The 19,318-nt window shown below is 44.0% G+C and overlaps 2 protein-coding genes across 2 annotated transcripts in view; one reads left to right on the top strand and one right to left on the bottom strand.

The window, feature by feature from the left end:
* Window positions 1-2,696, bottom strand: part of EME2 (essential meiotic structure-specific endonuclease subunit 2) — a 175,961-nt gene extending 173,265 nt beyond the window's left edge. The window contains exon 1 of the mRNA XM_078662984.1: window positions 665-2,696. Within this exon, the coding sequence (XP_078519110.1) occupies window positions 665-1,229 (565 nt within the window). The 5' untranslated portion in view covers window positions 1,230-2,696. The remainder of the gene's footprint in view (window positions 1-664) is intronic.
* Window positions 2,697-2,850: 154 nt separating this feature from the next.
* MRPS34 (mitochondrial ribosomal protein S34) overlaps window positions 2,851-19,318 on the top strand; it is a 29,329-nt gene continuing 12,861 nt past the window's right edge. The window contains exons 1-2 of the mRNA XM_078662983.1: window positions 2,851-3,494; window positions 16,004-16,046. Of these exons, the coding sequence (XP_078519109.1) occupies window positions 3,177-3,494; window positions 16,004-16,046 (361 nt within the window). The 5' untranslated portion in view covers window positions 2,851-3,176. The remainder of the gene's footprint in view (window positions 3,495-16,003; window positions 16,047-19,318) is intronic.

Below are 19,318 nucleotides of genomic sequence, written 5' to 3'. Positions count from 1 at the left end.
TAAGATTCAAGTGGTGTTAGACTCAGTAAGCATCTACTAAAAACTTGACTCAAACCAATTTCAATTGGACCCCTACACCAGGTGCTCATTCTGAAGGCAATTTCTTTGAGTTTTGATTTAAATGTTTGATATCTATGTGTGGGGTTATTTCCTAAACCTAGGCATGGTGCTGGTGTTTCAGGCCCCCCTCTAAAATGTTTAGCTGGCACGTGGGACTTCTATACCTCCATTTGCCTGCTTCATGGTATACTGAAAATTTAGAGTATGTGAAATGAATAAGTACTTTTAACTTGAAACCTAATGTACAAGATTATCAGTATTACATATATCAACTGATTTTCTAATAAATAGGTTTTAGCTGCACTTAACCAACAGGTTTATGTCCTAAATAGTGGGTGTAGGCAGAGTCATGTCTACAATTCTATAGTCCTAAATTCAGAAAACTCTTATTCAGTAAGAATACACTCTAATTGGTTTAAAATGGAATAGGCACCTCACTTGGCAAGAACGTGCATACAGTAAAATCCCACTTTACCTTACTGTAAATAGGTATTTTGAATGAGAACATCCACTATATTCCCCCACCTTCCTGAAAGTGATAATGATCAAAATAATACTTTTGGTCTTGATCAGGAATGCCACTGTTATTCCAAAGTGTCCCCACCTGTGTCCACACAGATGCTCATGTGCTTCATGCACTGATCTGGTCGCAGGAACTTAATGGCGTCAGACATTTCCTTTCGGCTCTGTCTCTCTTGCAGCTCATGTTCTTTCTGACGCTCCTTTTCCAATCTCTTGTTTTCCCGCTCCAGTCGCACTAACTCTTTTGCTCGCTCCTTCTCCAACCTTTTTGTTTCTTTCCCCAGTTTCCGTGCCTCTATCTGAACCATGCTGGACTCCAGCTCTTTTGGGCTCTGCTTCTTTCTTACTTTCTTTTTTGCTGGGCTGCTGAGAGGTGGAATGGGAATAGGTTGAGCTACAACAGAAGCTTCACCTCCAATGAACGAGCATTGCTGACTACTAATTGAGTTGTTGAATGCACAAAACCTTAAAGCACAAGGGCTTGAATTTGATCCAGTGCCTCTGTCCTCGGTTATTGTCTCATTGTCACTTTCGGAATCAGAAAATTCCCAGGTGTGGGCCCTTCTGATGGGATTCTTCAAGGAGCTGCACATTGTTTTTGAATCAGCACTTGGAGGCATGTCATCTTCTTTATATTCCTGCTCCATGACCTTTTTAAAAACGTCCTTAGATCTACCCTAATAAACTACATATTAGTTTGAAAAAGTAAGCAAAAATATTTCTGTAACATTCTGGGATGCTTATTAATGGAAAAAGGTTTTATTATCCTGGCCTCAGCTCATATTAGAACAACATTCACCTATAGGTATGCATCTATTTCCAGAAACGTTAGTAAGTTAAGTTAGTTTGCACTGATTTATTGTTCGAAATCTATCACTAATTTCATAGAACGTTGCTCTGAAAAAACAAACATTACTCTGTGATAATTATGTAAGATACAAGGATATAGAAAGTGTTGTTTCAGGAACGTACATTGGAAGTAAGAGGCACTTACAAACAACTTTTATTTTGAAATACTAGAGGTTATGTTTTTACCATTAAATCATAGACAAGCCAAATCTACTGGGGAGCACCCTCATTGAGAGAAAAGAACACTCCATGGAAGGTAGCTCTCTCAGTCATGCCACCGAAAATGAGGTCAGAGTCTAAAAAAAATTACATTTTGGTCCCAAAAAGGAGACTCAGGTTTTCATCACTGGCAAGCCCTGATACGTTAGCAGTGACAGGCTAAACGTAGGATCCCCATATGTCGTGTGTAGCACATCCTTGCTTACATGAGCAGTGCAACTCTGCCTTTTGAGGCAAATTATCAACATATGATAATATTGCCATCTCATGTCAGTGTATTTAGGCCAAAAACATATCTCCCCTTTTCCTAAAGCATGGATGTTGTATTTTACGACCATAACAAAAATAAACAAGCTGATTTTAATTATTGAGTTTATATAATTAGATTGTTCAGACTGATGCTATCCGATATTAACGATGTAAATAAATGAAAGGTTTCATTTATGGCCTATTAGTCTATTTAAAGTGATTAATCTAAGTTTATGTTCTTTCGGATGAACAAAAATATTTGATGTCTAGGTTCATGGCTCAGACGGTGTCACTGCAAATCACCAAAAATAAACACACTTTCGTTGGTTTGCTTCCTTTCCGTAACCCGCACAAAATTGCATCCAAATACGGTTCCGTTGATCCGAGTTCCTGCTGCTCGCTTGTCTGCATCGAAGCCCAGTTTCTTAATTTCCCGTGCTGCCGAACAAAACGTGTTTAAAACTGCAGAAAATCGCCGTCCAGATTTTCTCACTGACTGTAATGTGGAACAGGTGAAGTGGGTCTGGGTGCCGAAAGGACACGCTTACTGTCCACACACATCAAGTACTCGACGGCTAACTCAAATATGGCCCACAGTCATAACACCAAATGCGCAGAATAAGGATGAGAATAGTAAATTCCAATATTGAAAATGTTGATGTAGTAGCTGTTCTAACTGGGCGGTCTGTTGACCATTGAAAGCTCTAAATTTTCATTAAGGTGGTTTAGTCGAATATAAAACACTATGGGGATTACTTCTCTTTAAATATAGGATACGATACGCTCAGTTCCCCCATTCCAACATGGCTACTCAGTTCGTCTTTTGAAGTCGCTTTATTTCCTGAGAAATGCAAACCTGTACTACACTAAGACAAAGAACCCGCCTACTTCCGGCGGGAAATAGAGTGCACCTATGAGTAAAGGCTAACTTATTTTCCGTGATCGTCACCTGGGGGGAACCAATCCTTAGCGACCTTGAGCTTCCGTTTCCCAGTCGGTCTGTTTAGGCGGGTGCACAATCCTTATGACCTTACTATGGCTGCTTCCACCAACAGCATGTTCTTCAACCCATAGATGCGGGCACTCTGGTTTGCCATCCCTTCTGCAACAGATTTGGATGGAACGTTCCTACCGTGACATACGATGTTATTCTGTGTCCTATCATAGCACAAGCCAGAAATCGGGTTATTTAGTGAAAGGTACAGCGGGACTTCTCAAAGCTTCAGGCTTATCGTAGTGTTTTCTGATTGTGTGTCCTTGTCCATTTCGAATTAGCGATGGCTCGGAAGAAGCGCTTGCGGCTGATTGCCGAGATGGCTCGCAAGATTCGCGAGTATCGGGCTCTGAAAAATCGCCCGCGTGATTCGCAGCGCTATGCCTTGGATTACCAAACCATGACCCGACCCTTCACCGGAAAGCGGCTACCCGTGCTGGCCTGGGAGGACGTTCGCAACGAGAGCCGCCTCTTCTTCCTGCTCAGCGGGCTGCGTCACTTCGGCATCGGGCGGATTGTGACCCGCAAGTCGTGGCTGCAGCGCAGCGAAGACCCTTGCTACTGGACCATCACGAAAGTGAAGGTGGACTACACTGCCGAGGTGGGTAGGTCATCAGTTGCAGGGTCATTTGCCTTAAAGCGTGCAGCTTAGTTTATTTTTTACAGCACAACTTGCTCTTTGGCAGCTTCCCAAGGTCTGAAAATCTGTAGGAGTGAGAACTTAGTCATATATTTGATAACAGCTCAAAACGTGACGTGTCGCAAAATGTAACATCAATGATAACACGAGAAGTGATGTTGGTAAAATAACCTATACAAAAATCAAACGACAGTCTGTTACTATAACGGCCCATGGGATGGTTATGCAAGTCGGAGAGGTCCACTCCTGGTATCACGGGGACAGGCGTATGTAGAGTTACAAGTGTACAGAAGTCATTCAATTTAGGGGTAGTTGCATGTGTCCTGCACTGACAAAAGTGATCCATCAGGCCAGCCCTGACAGGCTGGCCAGACAGGTGCCCTGTTTGTCAGCATCGTACATGGTGGTGTAACAATTGAGGTTGCTTACCACCTTTACAGTCCCATTTCCTCTGAAACAAAGACAATTATGTTAATTTCATTGCTATTCAAGGGTGTGTGTTAGTTCCTGTCCATGTATATCTCTGTATGTTTGCGTCCCATATTTGTTGACATTGTTCTATTGCCCTACATGTGAACTTGGCCCCTGGATGCCATTTGTTGTGGGCAAATACGGATCCTGTGACCTGGTTTGCACACGCAATCAGGGGTTAGGGGCTTAGCCTTATAGTTATTATATTCGAGCGCAGAGTGAATGATATCTAAGATGCCCCAGTCTAATATCCCCTTTTCCCACTTAGGACAATCGCTCTTGTTACCTGCTGTTTTCATTCTTTATATCTTGTCTCTCATCTACCTGTCTGGATATGTAGAACTCCAGGGATGGTATCAAATCTAGTTGTGTTAATTCATGCAGTACCAGGGCTAACTTGTTGGTTGCAGCCGTGCTTTTATTCTACATAAAAAGAGGTGCAAGAGATAGTGTGGAGTGTTTTTGATATACTTCTTTAGGTTAATACAATTTGTCTACTGCGGCGACATGGGGGAATAAGGGAGCACACATAACGGCAGGTGTTGGATGTGTCTATACTATGCATGTGCTGGTACAACATTTTCTGAAAGCAGTTTGGAGAGGGTGATGGTCAGTATCATTATCAGCAGTTCTGCGCATGAGTATTATAGTTGATGTAGGATAAAAGAAATAGAAATACAGGAGGACAAACGGCCTTAGTACTCCGAGGAGGAAAAACAAAAATGAAATGCAAAACTTGAAATATGTATTGTCTCTTGGTGGAGCGACAGGGAATTATTGTGCAGCCTGTATGAACTACAATGCGACTGCCCTGACACCAAGTGTTATCTTATTGTTTTTTTAAACTCTTTCAATTGATTTTTGACCATAGACCCGAAGACACATCAATCTTTCCATATGCAAGCAGCCATAACATTTATCTGACCGCTTATCATACAAGTTTCAGCATTCATTTTGTGCATTCCTCCAATAGCAACAAGGTGCATCTCTGATAACTTTGCAACACGTCCCAAGTGTTATGGTATTATTGTGGGGCAGGAGGATTATATATTCTATGTAATTACATGTATACAACACTTAATACCTCTAAAGAGGCATTGGGGTGCTTTACGCCACACAGTGCTCTGGAAACCAAGGTGAGTGGTTAATCCAGAGGTTTTAGTTTTGGATTCTCAAGAAAACCATTCCATGCATTAATTCCAGGTTCTTTGTGGTGGTATTAATTAACAGGAGTTAGGCGTAATTATTAGTGGGAAAAGGGTATATCAGTTCAGGCAGGTGGCTGATGCGATTAATATATATGATAGGGGAGATCTGGATTTGTTAGGTTGCAGCAATGACTTTCAGAGAAGAAGAGGTTGTGATTTTTGAACTTTTGTTGTGAAATGACAGCAGTTGGCAGAAATAAAGATTATGGCTAACATGCATGTGAATGAAAGTAGGCTGTGTTCAGAAATAGGAGGCATGCAGAGGATGGGAAGTAAGGAGACCGTCCCTCTTAAGAAAGGGAGAGAAGAGCTTTTCATGCAGGCTTTTGGGAATATGGAGGAGGCTTTTTGAGAGAGCTTGCAATCTGAAGATGCAAAACTGTAGAAATGAACAACCTAATTTAGCAGAACTATGCTAGCCAGGTCCTGGTCTGGGTGGAACCATCCTAGAAAGAGATTGAACAGATGTGGGGCCAGCACATCTTGGAATTTGTGGTAGTATTCTACCTGGAAACCATTTGGATATGGTATTCTCCTTGCATTAAGCTCTGATAGGGCATTTTCCACGTCCTCTAAGGTCAGGGGTTACTCGCTCCAGGCATTTGAGAGGGCAGTGTCATCCAGCACTGGCGGGCCTCATCGAGGGTCAGCTGACAAAGAAAACTCATCTCTAATTTTAATTGACGGAACATGATTTGGCTCAAAGCGAGAGCATATTGCCTCTTCAGTGCCAGGATCTTAGTTTCAAGCTTCGATATATGGGGCTGCTTTGTCTTCTCTTTACAGTGGACGTATGCTTTGGCTCGTTCTCTGAATGTGGCCATGCCCGCCTCCCACAGTGTGGCAGCGGAAGTGATCATACCTAGGTTAACCTGGAAATAGTCCTCAATCTTTAAAGCCAGCAGGTCGATGCAATCAGCCTCGGTCAGGTACCATGCAGGTAGCCGCCACATTAGCCATCTGTTGGACTTTGGAAAACTCAGATGGAGGTGGACTGTGGAGTGATCAGAGATGCCACAAGGAAGGATGTCTACCATGACAAATTGTAGCGCCTCTGGGGCAAGCAGTAGGAAAAGGTCAATAAGTAATAGGGCCCTGTGGGCTGCCGTAATGTGAGTGTATTCTCAGGTTTGTGAGTGCCACATCCTCCGTACGTCAGAGACCGGAAGCATTGATGCAGTTCTGTAGAATGTTGGTCATAGTGAGCCTGTGGGGCGATGGACCTTCTGTTGTGTCTATGTTCACGTCGGGTGCAGCATTTATGTGGCCCTGGGATAACCCCGCTAGCACCAGTCGACAAACCCCAAATGCGCTGCTGGTGGCCTGCAGGCTGCATGTAGACACTGAGAAGGTTAAGCTGTCTCCCTTCCAGGGGGCCCTCCAGTCCAACATATCTATCAACGGGGTCCAGGTGTGTCTTTGGGGCTGTCAAAGGGAGGATTTTACGTAGGAGGATAGTCTCACCCCTGGGCCCTCCGGTGATACCTATGATATAGCCATATTGCCCCAGGAATGAGCATTGGATACCTAGTAGGTGTGTTTCTTGTTGCATGAATACTGCTGGGGACATATGTTTCATATAGCGAAGGACAGCTGTTAGCTTAATATGGTCTAGGGGCCGTTTACATTCCACGAAAGGAACATAATGTCAGCCATATCAGTCTGTCAGGAAGTAAGCGTGAGGGCACTGTTCCACAACCTGGACATGGCTGGCTTCAGTTGAGGGGTGGGGGAGTGTGTGAATAGGAAGACAAGAACAACTACGCAAACTCGAACATATCTCTCATCCATTGCACAATTCTGAGCCTCAAAACATGACCCACATGCTCCACCACCACCCCTAACAAATACACCTTCCTCCCTAAACAGATGCAAACAAAATAAAGGACATGCCACTCTTCATACCTTTGCATCCCCTTATCTATGAAACAGCAAAGCTACTCTACAAAAATAAAACAGCTCACCAACTCACTGTCAACCACCATCTCCTCCACCTAAATGCACAGAAGGAACTCATCCCATTACTCAAGAATTTACTGATAAATTGGCAAATCATCACACAACCAAAGTAGACATTTTGGACTCCTATTTAAAACAGAGGAAACCCACCAGCAACAAACCATTTCCAACAATCCCTTCCAAGGTTAGGCTAACCCAGCGTCTGCATTCCTTCAAACAACTATCACAAAATGAACCTATGCGTGTTGTCTAAGCTGGCAGCTGGCTGCCTTTCGGACCCTTTTCCACCACAAACCTCCAAGAACATACTTTTGACTACCTCTGCTGTCCCACCAGTAAGATGAATGATCAGTAACTCTTTAACTACAGGAATCTTTCCATAAGTCTTAAAAAAGGAGAACATATGCCCATTATTAAAGGAAACAAACCTGGACCCACAAGACCCAAACAACTACAGACCGATTACAAATGTACCTTTTCTGGGTAACCTGATAGAGCAGCATTCACCCAGATGTCTCAGTTTATTGAAGATAACACCATACTTTCCGACTTCCAAACAGGATTTCTGTCCAGGAATAGGCACAGAATCTGCCCTCATCGGCATCTGGGTTGACCCCAAAAACACTGAATACCACAGCTGTGTCGCTGCATAACTTCTCTAGGACCTGTCCGCTTCCTTCGACACAGTTGACTATGACACTCTAATTCATAGACTCTACAAAGCTGTCATAGAAGGGAATGCTCTCGGCTGAACTTACCCTGCCATCTAAACAGAACAATTGTCATCCATACTACTCCCTTCCTCCCCCCCCCCCCCCCTCTTGATCCGCCTAAATAAAGCGATATGACATAACCGGTGCTGGCTGCACCGTAGTTCTACTTTTTGGGTTTCGCCTGCCGAAGGCTGCGCTTTGCGCAGCTTTTCGGCGCAGGCGTAATCCTTTGTTTACAATAAGGACTTCGGGACCGTCCCCCGGCTCCCATTGGCTAGCTCCAGAAATGGAGGCTAGCTATTGGGTGCCGGATCTGTCCGTCAAGGCCGGACCAGATTCGGGGGCGTTCCCGCAATTTTTTCCCTCTCCACCCACTTGTGTTCGTCAACGCGGCGGTGGGTGTGTGTTATTTTTTTTTGGGGAGTCGGCCTGTTTTCTTCTTTTGACAAGTGTTTGTTGTTGGAGTTGGCTGCAAGATTCGTGTTCCCACGAGGCAATCAGGTAAGGAGCATTTTGTTTATAAATGTGTTTTCACTTTGTAAGTTTACGTATTTTGACGTTTTCGCCTTCCCGACCCCCCTCCCGCTGTCCGTTCCCGCCCCCCCCCCCCCGCCAACGGAGGAAGCCGCCCCCTGTCCGTGTGTTTAATTTAAATTTACTGTAACCCCCACCGCCAACGGAGGAAGCCGCCCCCTGTCCGTGTGTTTAATTAAAATTTTAAATTTACTGTAAATATGGCCCTAGAAGTCCTCCTTGCTTCCAGGATGCACAGATAAATCAGAGTTATTGTCTGTCGGCATCTCTATTCAGAGAGTAAGTGTAGTATGTGTGTCTGCGTGCAGTGCGAGATGGAAGCACTTTGAGGTGGGATATCCCCGCGTCTGATAATGAGCACGGCCGGAAGAAGAATCCTTCCTTTCCGTTCTTCTGCCGAGCCGCCGCCATGAGGTGAGGAGCTGAGCTCTCGTGTTGCCAACAAGCGGCTGGGGTAGTAATTAGGGACGACATGCGATCGAAGGTTTAGTGAACACGCTGAAGAGTATTAGTCCCTGAGGGCCGCGCTCTACCCCAGCAACAGCTAGTTGTGGCTGCTTTCACCGAGTACAGATCGCAGCCAGATCGCTGAAAATGTTATCTGTCATGTTTTTCGCTTTGCCATGATAACACCGATCTCCCTCAAAGCACGCCAGTTGCAGCGGCGCGTGTGTGGGTTGTATTGCATTATTTATATTTGATTTGTTTGTGTGTGCGTTGCGTTTATGACGTCCCTGCATCCATCAGGCTATAGGATTTTGTAGCAATGGGGACGTGTTGGGAGGGGCTTAGTCTTGGATGCTGCACGAGCCTCAGATGTTTCCGCTCATCTTTTCTGAGTGTTTGCCGCTGTTACTACTTTGCACATTTTGTGTGGGCTGATTCAGGCAGTGTGTGATTGATGTTCGTGTTTGCCAATCCGCGTGTGCCCGTAGGTGCTTTTATTTATTTCATTTCGCCTTGTTAATACTAATTGCAGCGCTGCCGAATGTAAGGGCTCCTGGCCGCGTCACAGCTCCTTTGATGTGTATCGGAGGCAGCAGGTTAAGCTAGAATGTAGACATCCGTCTAATGACGTTGAGACGTTTTGACAACCTCACCCCAGCGTAATCTGATGAAAAATTTAAATAATTCCGATGTGTGTTTGCTACTGTCCAAACACATAACTCCCACCGGATCGGCTGCTTAAAGAGGAACTCCAGCTTCCTGTCGTCGAAACACTGGAGGGAAATGAAAAAGTGATTCGGCAATTATGTCATCACTGAGCCGAGGTCTGTCTTTTTAAGACATGACCTATTAAAACGTGATTTCTTTCTTCTCAGGCTGCCTTCAGCAGGCTCCAGGAGTTCCCTCTGAGTCTGCACAGCCTGCTGCTTTTAGTTAGGCTCTTAAGCCCCCCACGTAGAACCTGAAGCCCAGAGACGCCCATGTAGAACCTGAAGCCCAGAAACGCCCACGTAGAAACTGACGCGCGGACACCATCACATAGAACCTGATGCACAGACACCCCCACATAGAACCTTATGCACAGACACCCCCACATAGAACCTTATGCACAGACACCCCCACATAGAACCTTATGCACAGACACCCCCACATAGAACCTTATGCACAGACACCCCCACATAGAACCTTATGCACAGACACCCCCACATAGAACCTTATGCACAGACACCCCCTCATAGAACCTGATGCACAGACACCCCCTCATAGAACCTGATGCACAGACACCCCCTCATAGAACCTGATGCACAGACACACCCACATAGAACCTGATGCACAGACACCCCCACATCGAACCTGATGCGCAGACACCCTCACATAGAACCTTATGCACGGACACCCCCACATAGAACTTGACGTGCAGACACCCCCTCATAGAACCTTATGCGCAGAGTAGATACCCCCCCATAGAACCTGATGCGCAGACACCCTCACATAGAACCTGATGAGCAGACACCCTCACATAGAACCTGATGAGCAGACACCCTCACATAGAACCTGATGAGCAGACACCCTCACATAGAACCTGATGAGCAGACACCCTCACATAGAACCTGATGAGCAGACACCCCCACATAGAACCTTATGCACAGACACCCCCACATAGAATTTGATGCGCAGACACCCCCTCATAGAACCTTATGCGTAGACACCCCCACATAGAACTTGACGTGCAGACACTCCCACATAGAACCTTATGCGCAGACACCCCCACGTATAACCTGACGCCCAGACACCCTCACATAGAACCTGAAGCGCAGACACCCGCGCATAGAACGTGAAGCGCAGACACCCGCACATAGAACCTGACGCCCAGACACCTTCACATCGAACATGATGCCCAGACACCCCCACATAAAACCTGACGCGCTTAGACTCCCCCTCATAGAACCTGACGCGCTTAGACGCCCCCTCATGGAACCCGACGCGCTTGGACGCCCCCTCATGAAACCCGACTCGCTTAGACGCCCCCTCATGGAACCCGACGCGCTTAGACGCCCACGTGGAACCCGAAGCGCTTAGACGCCCACGTGGAACCCGAAGCGCTTAGACGCCCACGTGGAACCCGAAGCCATCCCGTCTGTTCTGCTCGCTGATATCCCAGGCCGATGAAATGAGTACCATTGACGTAACGGAAGCAACCTGCAAACAAGCCTCTTCGTGTCTGCGGTATTTGAATTTGCCAGCGTTATCGGATTTATCAATCAAACACCCTTGTGTACGCGATATTTCAATGTGCCGCTGATATTGCCTGTATATGTCAACAGCTTGCTGCAGTGGTGTTTGAATTTGTTGACACTGACTATAAAATGTAAACAGTTTTGCGTCAATCACATTTGCCTGAAGTAAATAGTACAGTGCTCCAAGGTAATAACCCAATGCGCTGCCTAATTTATTTTTTATTGTTGCCAGTATTTCAATAAACAGCATTATTGTACCACAAATGTAAATACCAAAAATGTAAATACCGCAGGGAAATTCAAATACAACTGCCACAAATTATGAAAAAGTCAACTTCTCCAAAAGTTCAGTTTTCGCCGAAACAAAAATGCATATCTGCTAAAGCCCAGGGTATTTAAAAGGCACACCGGTGATTTTCCTACTTCATCTCCAGTTTACCCATACCTTTCGGTTAATGATGGAGAATTTACGAAAAATTATTTCCTTGCTATCCCGGGAGGATTCATGGTAACTAGTGTTATAAGACGCATATCTCCATGTGTCAATTACTGCAACTCTTCAAATGTTGCGAAGAAAAAGGCTCTACTGGGACAGACCCACCGGTGGTATTTAGTCAATATTTATACATAAATTTATAACTGGGTACTCCTCAATTGATTTCAGTAGAGTTCAGGGTACTACCATATGAGTACCTCCTTTTGGGTCTCTGTGAAAATTAAAACGCATCTGTAAATGAGAAAATGACATTTGTACTCGCACATTTTCATAAACATTTAATGTTTGTGCTGAATAACTCAAACGCTAGCAAACACCAGGAGATGGGGGAAGGAGCGCTGAAACATTCCAGACACTCACCCCCAGTCACTGATGTGGTTGAATCCATCATCGTTCTTTAGCTCACTCTGCCACCCCAGTTTAGACCCAGCAATATACAAATCCGTCTTGACTCTATTCCTTATGGGAACAGTCCAGCCTGAACTGCCATGCCAGGTCTTCCCTGAACCGGAAACAAGCATCTTGGGACAGGTTTGGAGGTATTCTCACACACAGAAGGGGAGAGGGTCTACATGTAACTCAACCACCCCTAACCCCCTGAGTCAATATAATGTACACACAAGAGGGGTGGAGAAGACAGAAAAAACAAACTGATCAAAAGTGTACAAGCAGTGGCACACTTGTGTATGATGAAAAACTGCCCTCACTCACACACACTGTGTGTGACATGCTTCATCATCGGGTCTGCTACGACGCCCGCTGAAATACAAAATACATTTTTACAGTTAAGATTTTATTTATTTACTCTTAATGTTATGTACTCTTTACTAGAGGTTGGCAAAGCAAGAAAGTGATGCTGTGACCCATGCTAGAGAAAATTTGTATAGCGCTACATATACCCGGCAGGGTCTAGGCACTTAATCAGCTTGCTTATTGCAGTGGATGTATGGTGAGCCATGTCTATGCTTGGGCTTGCATTGTCCATCCCTAATCATACCCCTGCTGTCCGTTCCCGCCCCCGACCGCTGTCCGTTCCCGCCCCCCGAGGATATTGCACAAGGTCAAGCAGTAGCGATCCCCTGAGGCAGCTTGTGTCTTAGTGCAGTCTCCTTTGTCCAGCGCCTTGAGGTCATTGTGAAAGGACAAACAGTATCGATCCTCTTAAGAGAGTGTTTCCCTCTCCCGTCCCAATGCTGTAGCGCCCTAAGGTCACTGTGCAAGGAGAAGCAGTAGCGATTCTCTGAGGCGGCTTGTGTCTTAGGAATGCTTCAATGCCTTGAGCATTGCCAGGACAAGCAGTAGTGATCCTCTAAGACGGCTTGCTGTCCTGTCTTCCCCGCCCCCCACCCGCTGTCCGTGTGCCTGTTCCCGCCCCTCCTCCCGCTGTCCATTTCCACCCCCGAGGATATTGCACAAGGTCAAGCAGTAGCGATCCCCTGAGCCGGCTTGTGTCTTAGTGCGGTCTCCTTAGTCCAGCGCCTTGAGGTCATTGTGAAAGGAGTGTTTCCCTCTCCCGTCCCAATGCTGTAGCGCCATGAGGTCACTGTGCAAGGAGATGCGTGTGCAGAGTAGGGAGTGTGCAGAGTAGGGAGTGTGCAGAGTAGGGAGTGTGCAGAGTGACTAGGGAGTGCAGAGTGACTAGGGAGTGCAGAGTGACTGCCGAGATTAAGCTAATGGCAATGTAAATGACTATGCCATTTATTTATCTGTTTTCAAAACCAACACATAAATACAAATTTTGTCATTTACAATGCCAATAGCTCTAACTTTTCCAAAGGCGAAACCATTGCATTGTAAATGCTTGTTTTTTTTAATCACTTCTATCTATGCTGCTCTACCACATGGATAAAGAACATTGGTAAAGCCAATAGCTCTCACATAGGCTAGACCTGATGGTTTTTCCAGTGCTTCTTTATTTTTACCGGTTTTCTTTAGTTATTGCTTTGCTCTACAGCACCAAGAAACATTTACTCATAGAGAGCAATATAAATTAAAATTAGCATAGGAAATGTAGAATAAAAAGAATATTTATTCAAGGTTAGGGTACTGGGTGCCATAGTTGGAAACAAAGTCGGCAACTGACTCTCCGACCATCACACCTCGGTAGATAACGTTCTGTGGAAGCTTCAACTTGAACATGGTATGATGACAACATGAACATCACTGAAACACTCATACTGGTGTTGTGTGCGGTTCCATATCCGTGAGAATTGCAGGGCCAGTAATTACTTTTAGTTCCAAAATGGGCTATAGAAAAAGGGTGACCAAATACTTTGTCAAAAACATTCATTGTAGGGGCAGCTTTTCCCGCTAAGTACTGTATAAATAAAGAATGGACTTTCTATTGCTATCCTTCACCAACAGGAAGTAAAATGTCTGTACAGCAGAACAGGAAATCTGTGGGATAGCGAGCAGAAGTCCACAAACTAGTCCCCGGTACAAATATTTTTATGTACGTAGATACCACTGCATTTAAAATATACCATTCGGCCCACGACTAAATTAGATGCAAAATGATGTGGTCATTTGGCATTCTAAAAGTCTGCGTGCTGTTTGTGCATTACGACCCAGTAATTCACATGGCAAGACTATGCCATACAAGATAAAATAGTTAAAACGTAGTATTTGCAGAAACATGGCCAATAATTTACAAACATAACAAAAAAATTAAAAGCATCAAGCTTCGCTGAATAAGGATGCTTGTTAAACTACTGGATGGAAAGTACAAAGTGCAGAGGAACACAGTGCCTTAATTTGGCAATAAAAGAAGTGCTTGATGAGAGATGCAAATATAGAATAGCAGCAAGAGAACATACCAAGTTTGGTTCAAACAAGTGAGATTACCTCAAACCAGATTGGGTGCTGCAGTTACCATCATAAAATGTTAATGCACTTTGAGATCAGGATTGAGAACAGTAAATAAGGGGCCTAATACAAAGTGCAAGGTAGCAGCAAAAGTGCAACAGAATGGCAGCAGACCAGGATGTTAAAACGCGATGGAGAAAGTGCAAGTGAACATGGTAAGAAGAGCAATACCACAAAGCTGGACATTTTAGAAGAACTAGCCTGGACCCGCATATTTAAAACAGTGATCCGGTTACTGCAAACTTTACTTCTCCTGGGTTTGAGTTTCATAAAGTGCAATAAAAGCCAGAAAGTTTGCAGCTAATTTTATATTTGTATTCGTTTTTATCAATATATTATGGAATGCTTTTCTGAAGGAATGTAATTATTGTGTACAGTTAAGTTTTGATAAAAACTGATTTTATTAGAATACTGTAGCTGATTGTATGATAATATATGTGGATATTAAACTATTTCAATCACAGTAACTGTCCTAAGTTTGTGTGCTTTATGGATTTTTAATTCGAAATAAACATTTACTACTACTACTACTTTGTAAGTGTTTACAAGAAAATTGGGTGCCTTCCCTCTGGGCTTTTGTCAGGCTGGAAGTCTAGGGGTGCGTGCCTTTGCCAGTTCATCCCTAAACACAGCTCCATAGTCCTCACCCAATATTCGTTTTTCACTGGGTCCCTGTGGCTAGTTGGCCTGATGTGATCCAAAACGAAGCTCTGCTTCGAGGACATCTGTTGACTTAAGAACACACATAGTTTAATTAATAGGTTTTTAATGACCGCATATTGTCCATAGCTGCCTTTACTTTCAAATGCAACTCGTGAATGCTTGCCATACCGCTCATGAGCTTAATGTGAAAGTTGGGGTATCTTTAAAAAATGCATTGTGCTTTACAATGTGATTACCTAAGTTTCAAGTGGCCCACACTTGACATGTATGCATAATAGGTAACCATGATAATATGCCTTAGAGTGTAGTGACATTGCTGTAGTAGCCCATGATGGCCTACCTTAGCAAAGGTTGAATCTAGGTTTCTTTGCAGTAGTCTAAATCTTGTTCCCAACAGGTGACTACATATTGATGTATATCACAGTCATCTTAAATGTGCCATATACAGAGAACCCACATTTTTCCAAAGCAAACGTGGCATTACCATTATTGACACTAGTTATACAGTGATTTTTTTCTTCTTTCAGTGCAGATGAGGAGAGGGTACTTCACAAGTAGGCCTCAATAAAAGGGCAGAACTGATGGGCGTATGTAGTCATCCGTGTGGGGTCCAGTACTGGAGTGGAAGAGCTTTACAGATCATGGTCCAGTGTGTTGACAGACTTGTGTGTACTTCAACTAGAGTAGTAACACACTGTGCTGTATCTAGAGCTTGCACAATGTATTCAGTACCACACGTGTCTTTATCCTGCATTCCTAACCTTTTTTTCTTTCAGGAGATATAAGTTGGTAATGTGTGGTAAATCTCAAATATATTCACGTGTCAAATATTTCTTTTTTTAAATAATACAGCTCTTTGTGTTTTTCTATTTCATAGAATTTAGACCACGGAAAAGCCTGGGGGTTCCTGACAAAAAATGGTGAGTATGCCTGATGGTGCAGCACAAAGACTCAAGCGCCCTGTTCTTCATATGAAGACCAGGCAAGCATTTAAAAATGTCAAGTTTAAAAGACTATTTTTTTACACCTCTTTTCAGTTGTATAGAGGCAGGAGTGCTCTCCCTAGCTGGAACAAAATGTGTCCCTACTTGTAGAAAGCTGTAGTGTAGAATCTGAAGCAACAGGTGTTTCTTTTCCTCTGGCAGTATTAAGTGGCCTTTAGGAAAAAGCTGCTGCCTTTTAGAATGTTTTCCCTTTAAGATTTTTAAAGAAATATGTGACCACTCATGCTGCATGGCCAATCATCATCCTACTGGGCTATTTTCACCGATACCTGCCTCCGTCCAATAGTGATTGCACAATTTTTCTTACTAGCCAAGCATGAAAGCTTTACTACAACAGGGAGGTATTCACCAAAATCTTTCTTTTGCTTCATAAAATTATGGAACATTCTTAGCATGGAATGGATAATTTAGAGTTAATGTCCGTGCAAAATAGCAAATTCTCACGTTCAACATGACTGCGTTTGGCGCAGATATTTCTCCAGATTCTTGAAGGATGGACCAATAAAGTGTTATAAGCACAGTGAAAGCTAAGGTTTCTCCCTAGGCAGGATCTTTAACTACTCCTACTATTATGGGTCAGTTGTAGGGAAGGGCACATATTACGCTTTCGACTTTGCTATAAATGTTCAAAGGAGTCTAACTGCTGCATGGGGTTAATAGTTTTGCAGTTTGTAGCCTAAGACATTTAAATGTGTATTCCATAATATGCACTGTTGGTATTATTCAGGAAAAACATTACAGTGATTGGAAAAATATACAACAACCTTCTTGACTTCCCCATGGGTTTCTTTTATAGGCGATTCTTCTAGTACATGAAAAGTGATGGGAGGAATGTTTGAGAATAGACTAAACCACTTGTGAGCGCTCTGGATTGCATTCCAGCTTCATTTTTAGCCAACTGTTCTACCCTCGATTGACGACCGAATTATGCAAATCAGTATTGAATAGTAGCTCTGCCTAGAGTACTGAGATTGAGGAATTACCTCTAGGAACAGAGACACAGCTGCAGCACTGACTAGAGGACTTACAATGAGGAGTTACCACTGGGACCAGAGAGGCAGCTAGCAGCCCTGCCTAGAGGACTTAGAATGAGGAATTACAGACGGGACCAGAGTAGCAGCTGGCAGCACTGTCTAGTGGATTAAGAATGAGAAATTACCAATTTTAGATTAAAGTGGTACTCATGCTACTGTCTAAGGAAAAGTAAATACACAGTGGTTGCACTAAATATGTTACTACAGTAGTAACTGCATCTGGGGAACTCCTGGTCTAGTAAATGGAAATTGTGAAGTGAGGAACAGGTCTATTTGGACCTCCGAAGTGGTGGCGGCAGTTGCTGGAAAAACTTTGGTATAGCTTGGAGGCGGCATTGCAACAAGAAGGGACGGGAGGGAAGATACAGTAAAATATGAACTGGAAAGAAATGGAGATTTGCATGTGTGTTTTAAAAATCAAAAAAGGGGTGGCGCACAAACAGCAGTTTAGTGCGTGCTCAGGGAAAAAAAGATGGTGACAAACGGGCGGCTGCTTCAAAACTGGCAAACATTCTGGGTGAAAGAAAAATCCTGATAAACTGATAACAAGTGGCAGCTTACGAAAACTGTACTTGGCCAGTGTTCCTCAGCCGTAAACGGAAGTGAAGTATCGGCTGCACAACAAGTACGGAGGAAGCAGAGCTGAGCAATGCTGGAGTGAGCCTATCCAAAGCTGCAGGCGGGACTATAGTCATTTCATTAAATCCAACAGGTCTTGCAGACAGCGCACGCGCACTGCCTGGGCTCGACCTTTAAAATGCCTCCCAACACACACTGGGAGAAAACTTCCACCATGTCTGGGTCATTTATATTTTGTTTTATTAAAACAAACTCCTACTTTTAGAGTTTGAGTTAAACAAAAATTTTGCTGAGCAACTGTGAAATATGGTATTCACTCAGCACAAAGCAGACCATTTTGCCTTCTGAAGAGCTGCTGTGGTGGTGGCCCTTTTGAAGAGACAGAGATATCCGCCAGGCCGCAGAGATCTTTAAATATGGCAGACGGTAGTCCGCCAAAGCCTTGGAGGTAATGACCTTTACCACCATCGCCAAACGATGGGCTGCCTACCAAACTCTAAATTAGGGCCATAGTGTGTGTATTGTGGAAACTGCCTTGCAGATAGCAAAGGTGCAGTGCACAGCCCAGAAGCACTCAATAAGGAGGATGACCAACTAGAAATACATGACAAGGCATAGCTACCTTTTGAGTCCGCTTTCGGAGAAAGCTGGAATGATCTGAAGAGCAGTCCGCAGAAGGCTCCTCGGCTGCTGCAATTGCATGAAGATCATGTGGTTCACATCAGCCGCAAAGCCAGTACAATACACAGTGTATGAGGCAGGATTAAGACTAGTGCAATATTACTTTTGTTTCGCTTGACCATCTAAGGAGCATCCAAAATAGGCAGAGGTCACACTGGGGCCTTTATGGGTTGTGGGACATCAATTTTGAAAAAGGGGAAGTTGACTAGCTCAACCACCACTGATAACATGATGCCAAATCCAATTATTAAAGAGGATAAGGCAGTCGGTCAGTTTCTGTAAAGAAGTCAGGCAGTAAAAACAATTTGAATTTAAAAACTGCCAGCTTTCAAAGGAGAATTAAGAGGTGGGACGAATGCAGGGTAAAGGCCAAGGCCCTCATTTCGAGTTTCAGAGAATGACCATATGGTAAAGTCACTCCTGGTTACTCAATTACCATAACATATAGCATTAAGCCAGGGCGATTGTTTCACTCCGTTCCGAGTCAGTGAGTTTAAATTGATGAAAAACGTGTGAATGCAATGGAAATCCTCAAAACGTTGCTATTATCTTCCTCCTTTTTTCCTCCCATAAATTCTTCCAACTAACACCTGAAGAAATTGGCTCCGGAATAATTTTCAGGAGTGCAGTAATACTGCACAGCTTAGAATACCCAATCAGGCTCATCATCCTGGTCTTTCTGAGCACTACATAGTAAGGATCTAAGTGCGGTTTACTGGTACTTCAACCGCTAGGGCAGTGGACCCTTTGTATTCATGCATACTGGAATAGTCAGGCCAACATATCCAAATGTTTTGACCTGAATGAGGATCCTTACTCTTTCGCTGAGCTATTGAAAAGTGTTGTGTCCGTAGGTGGGGGGGGGGGGATTTGTCAATGTACACCATATTTGAT

This window comes from Lissotriton helveticus, chromosome 10, assembly GCF_964261635.1.
Source record: "Lissotriton helveticus chromosome 10, aLisHel1.1, whole genome shotgun sequence".
Taxonomy (NCBI): Eukaryota; Metazoa; Chordata; class Amphibia; order Caudata; family Salamandridae; genus Lissotriton; species Lissotriton helveticus.
Note: the sequence above shows the minus strand (reverse complement) of the source record. Positions and strands in the feature narration are given on the sequence as shown.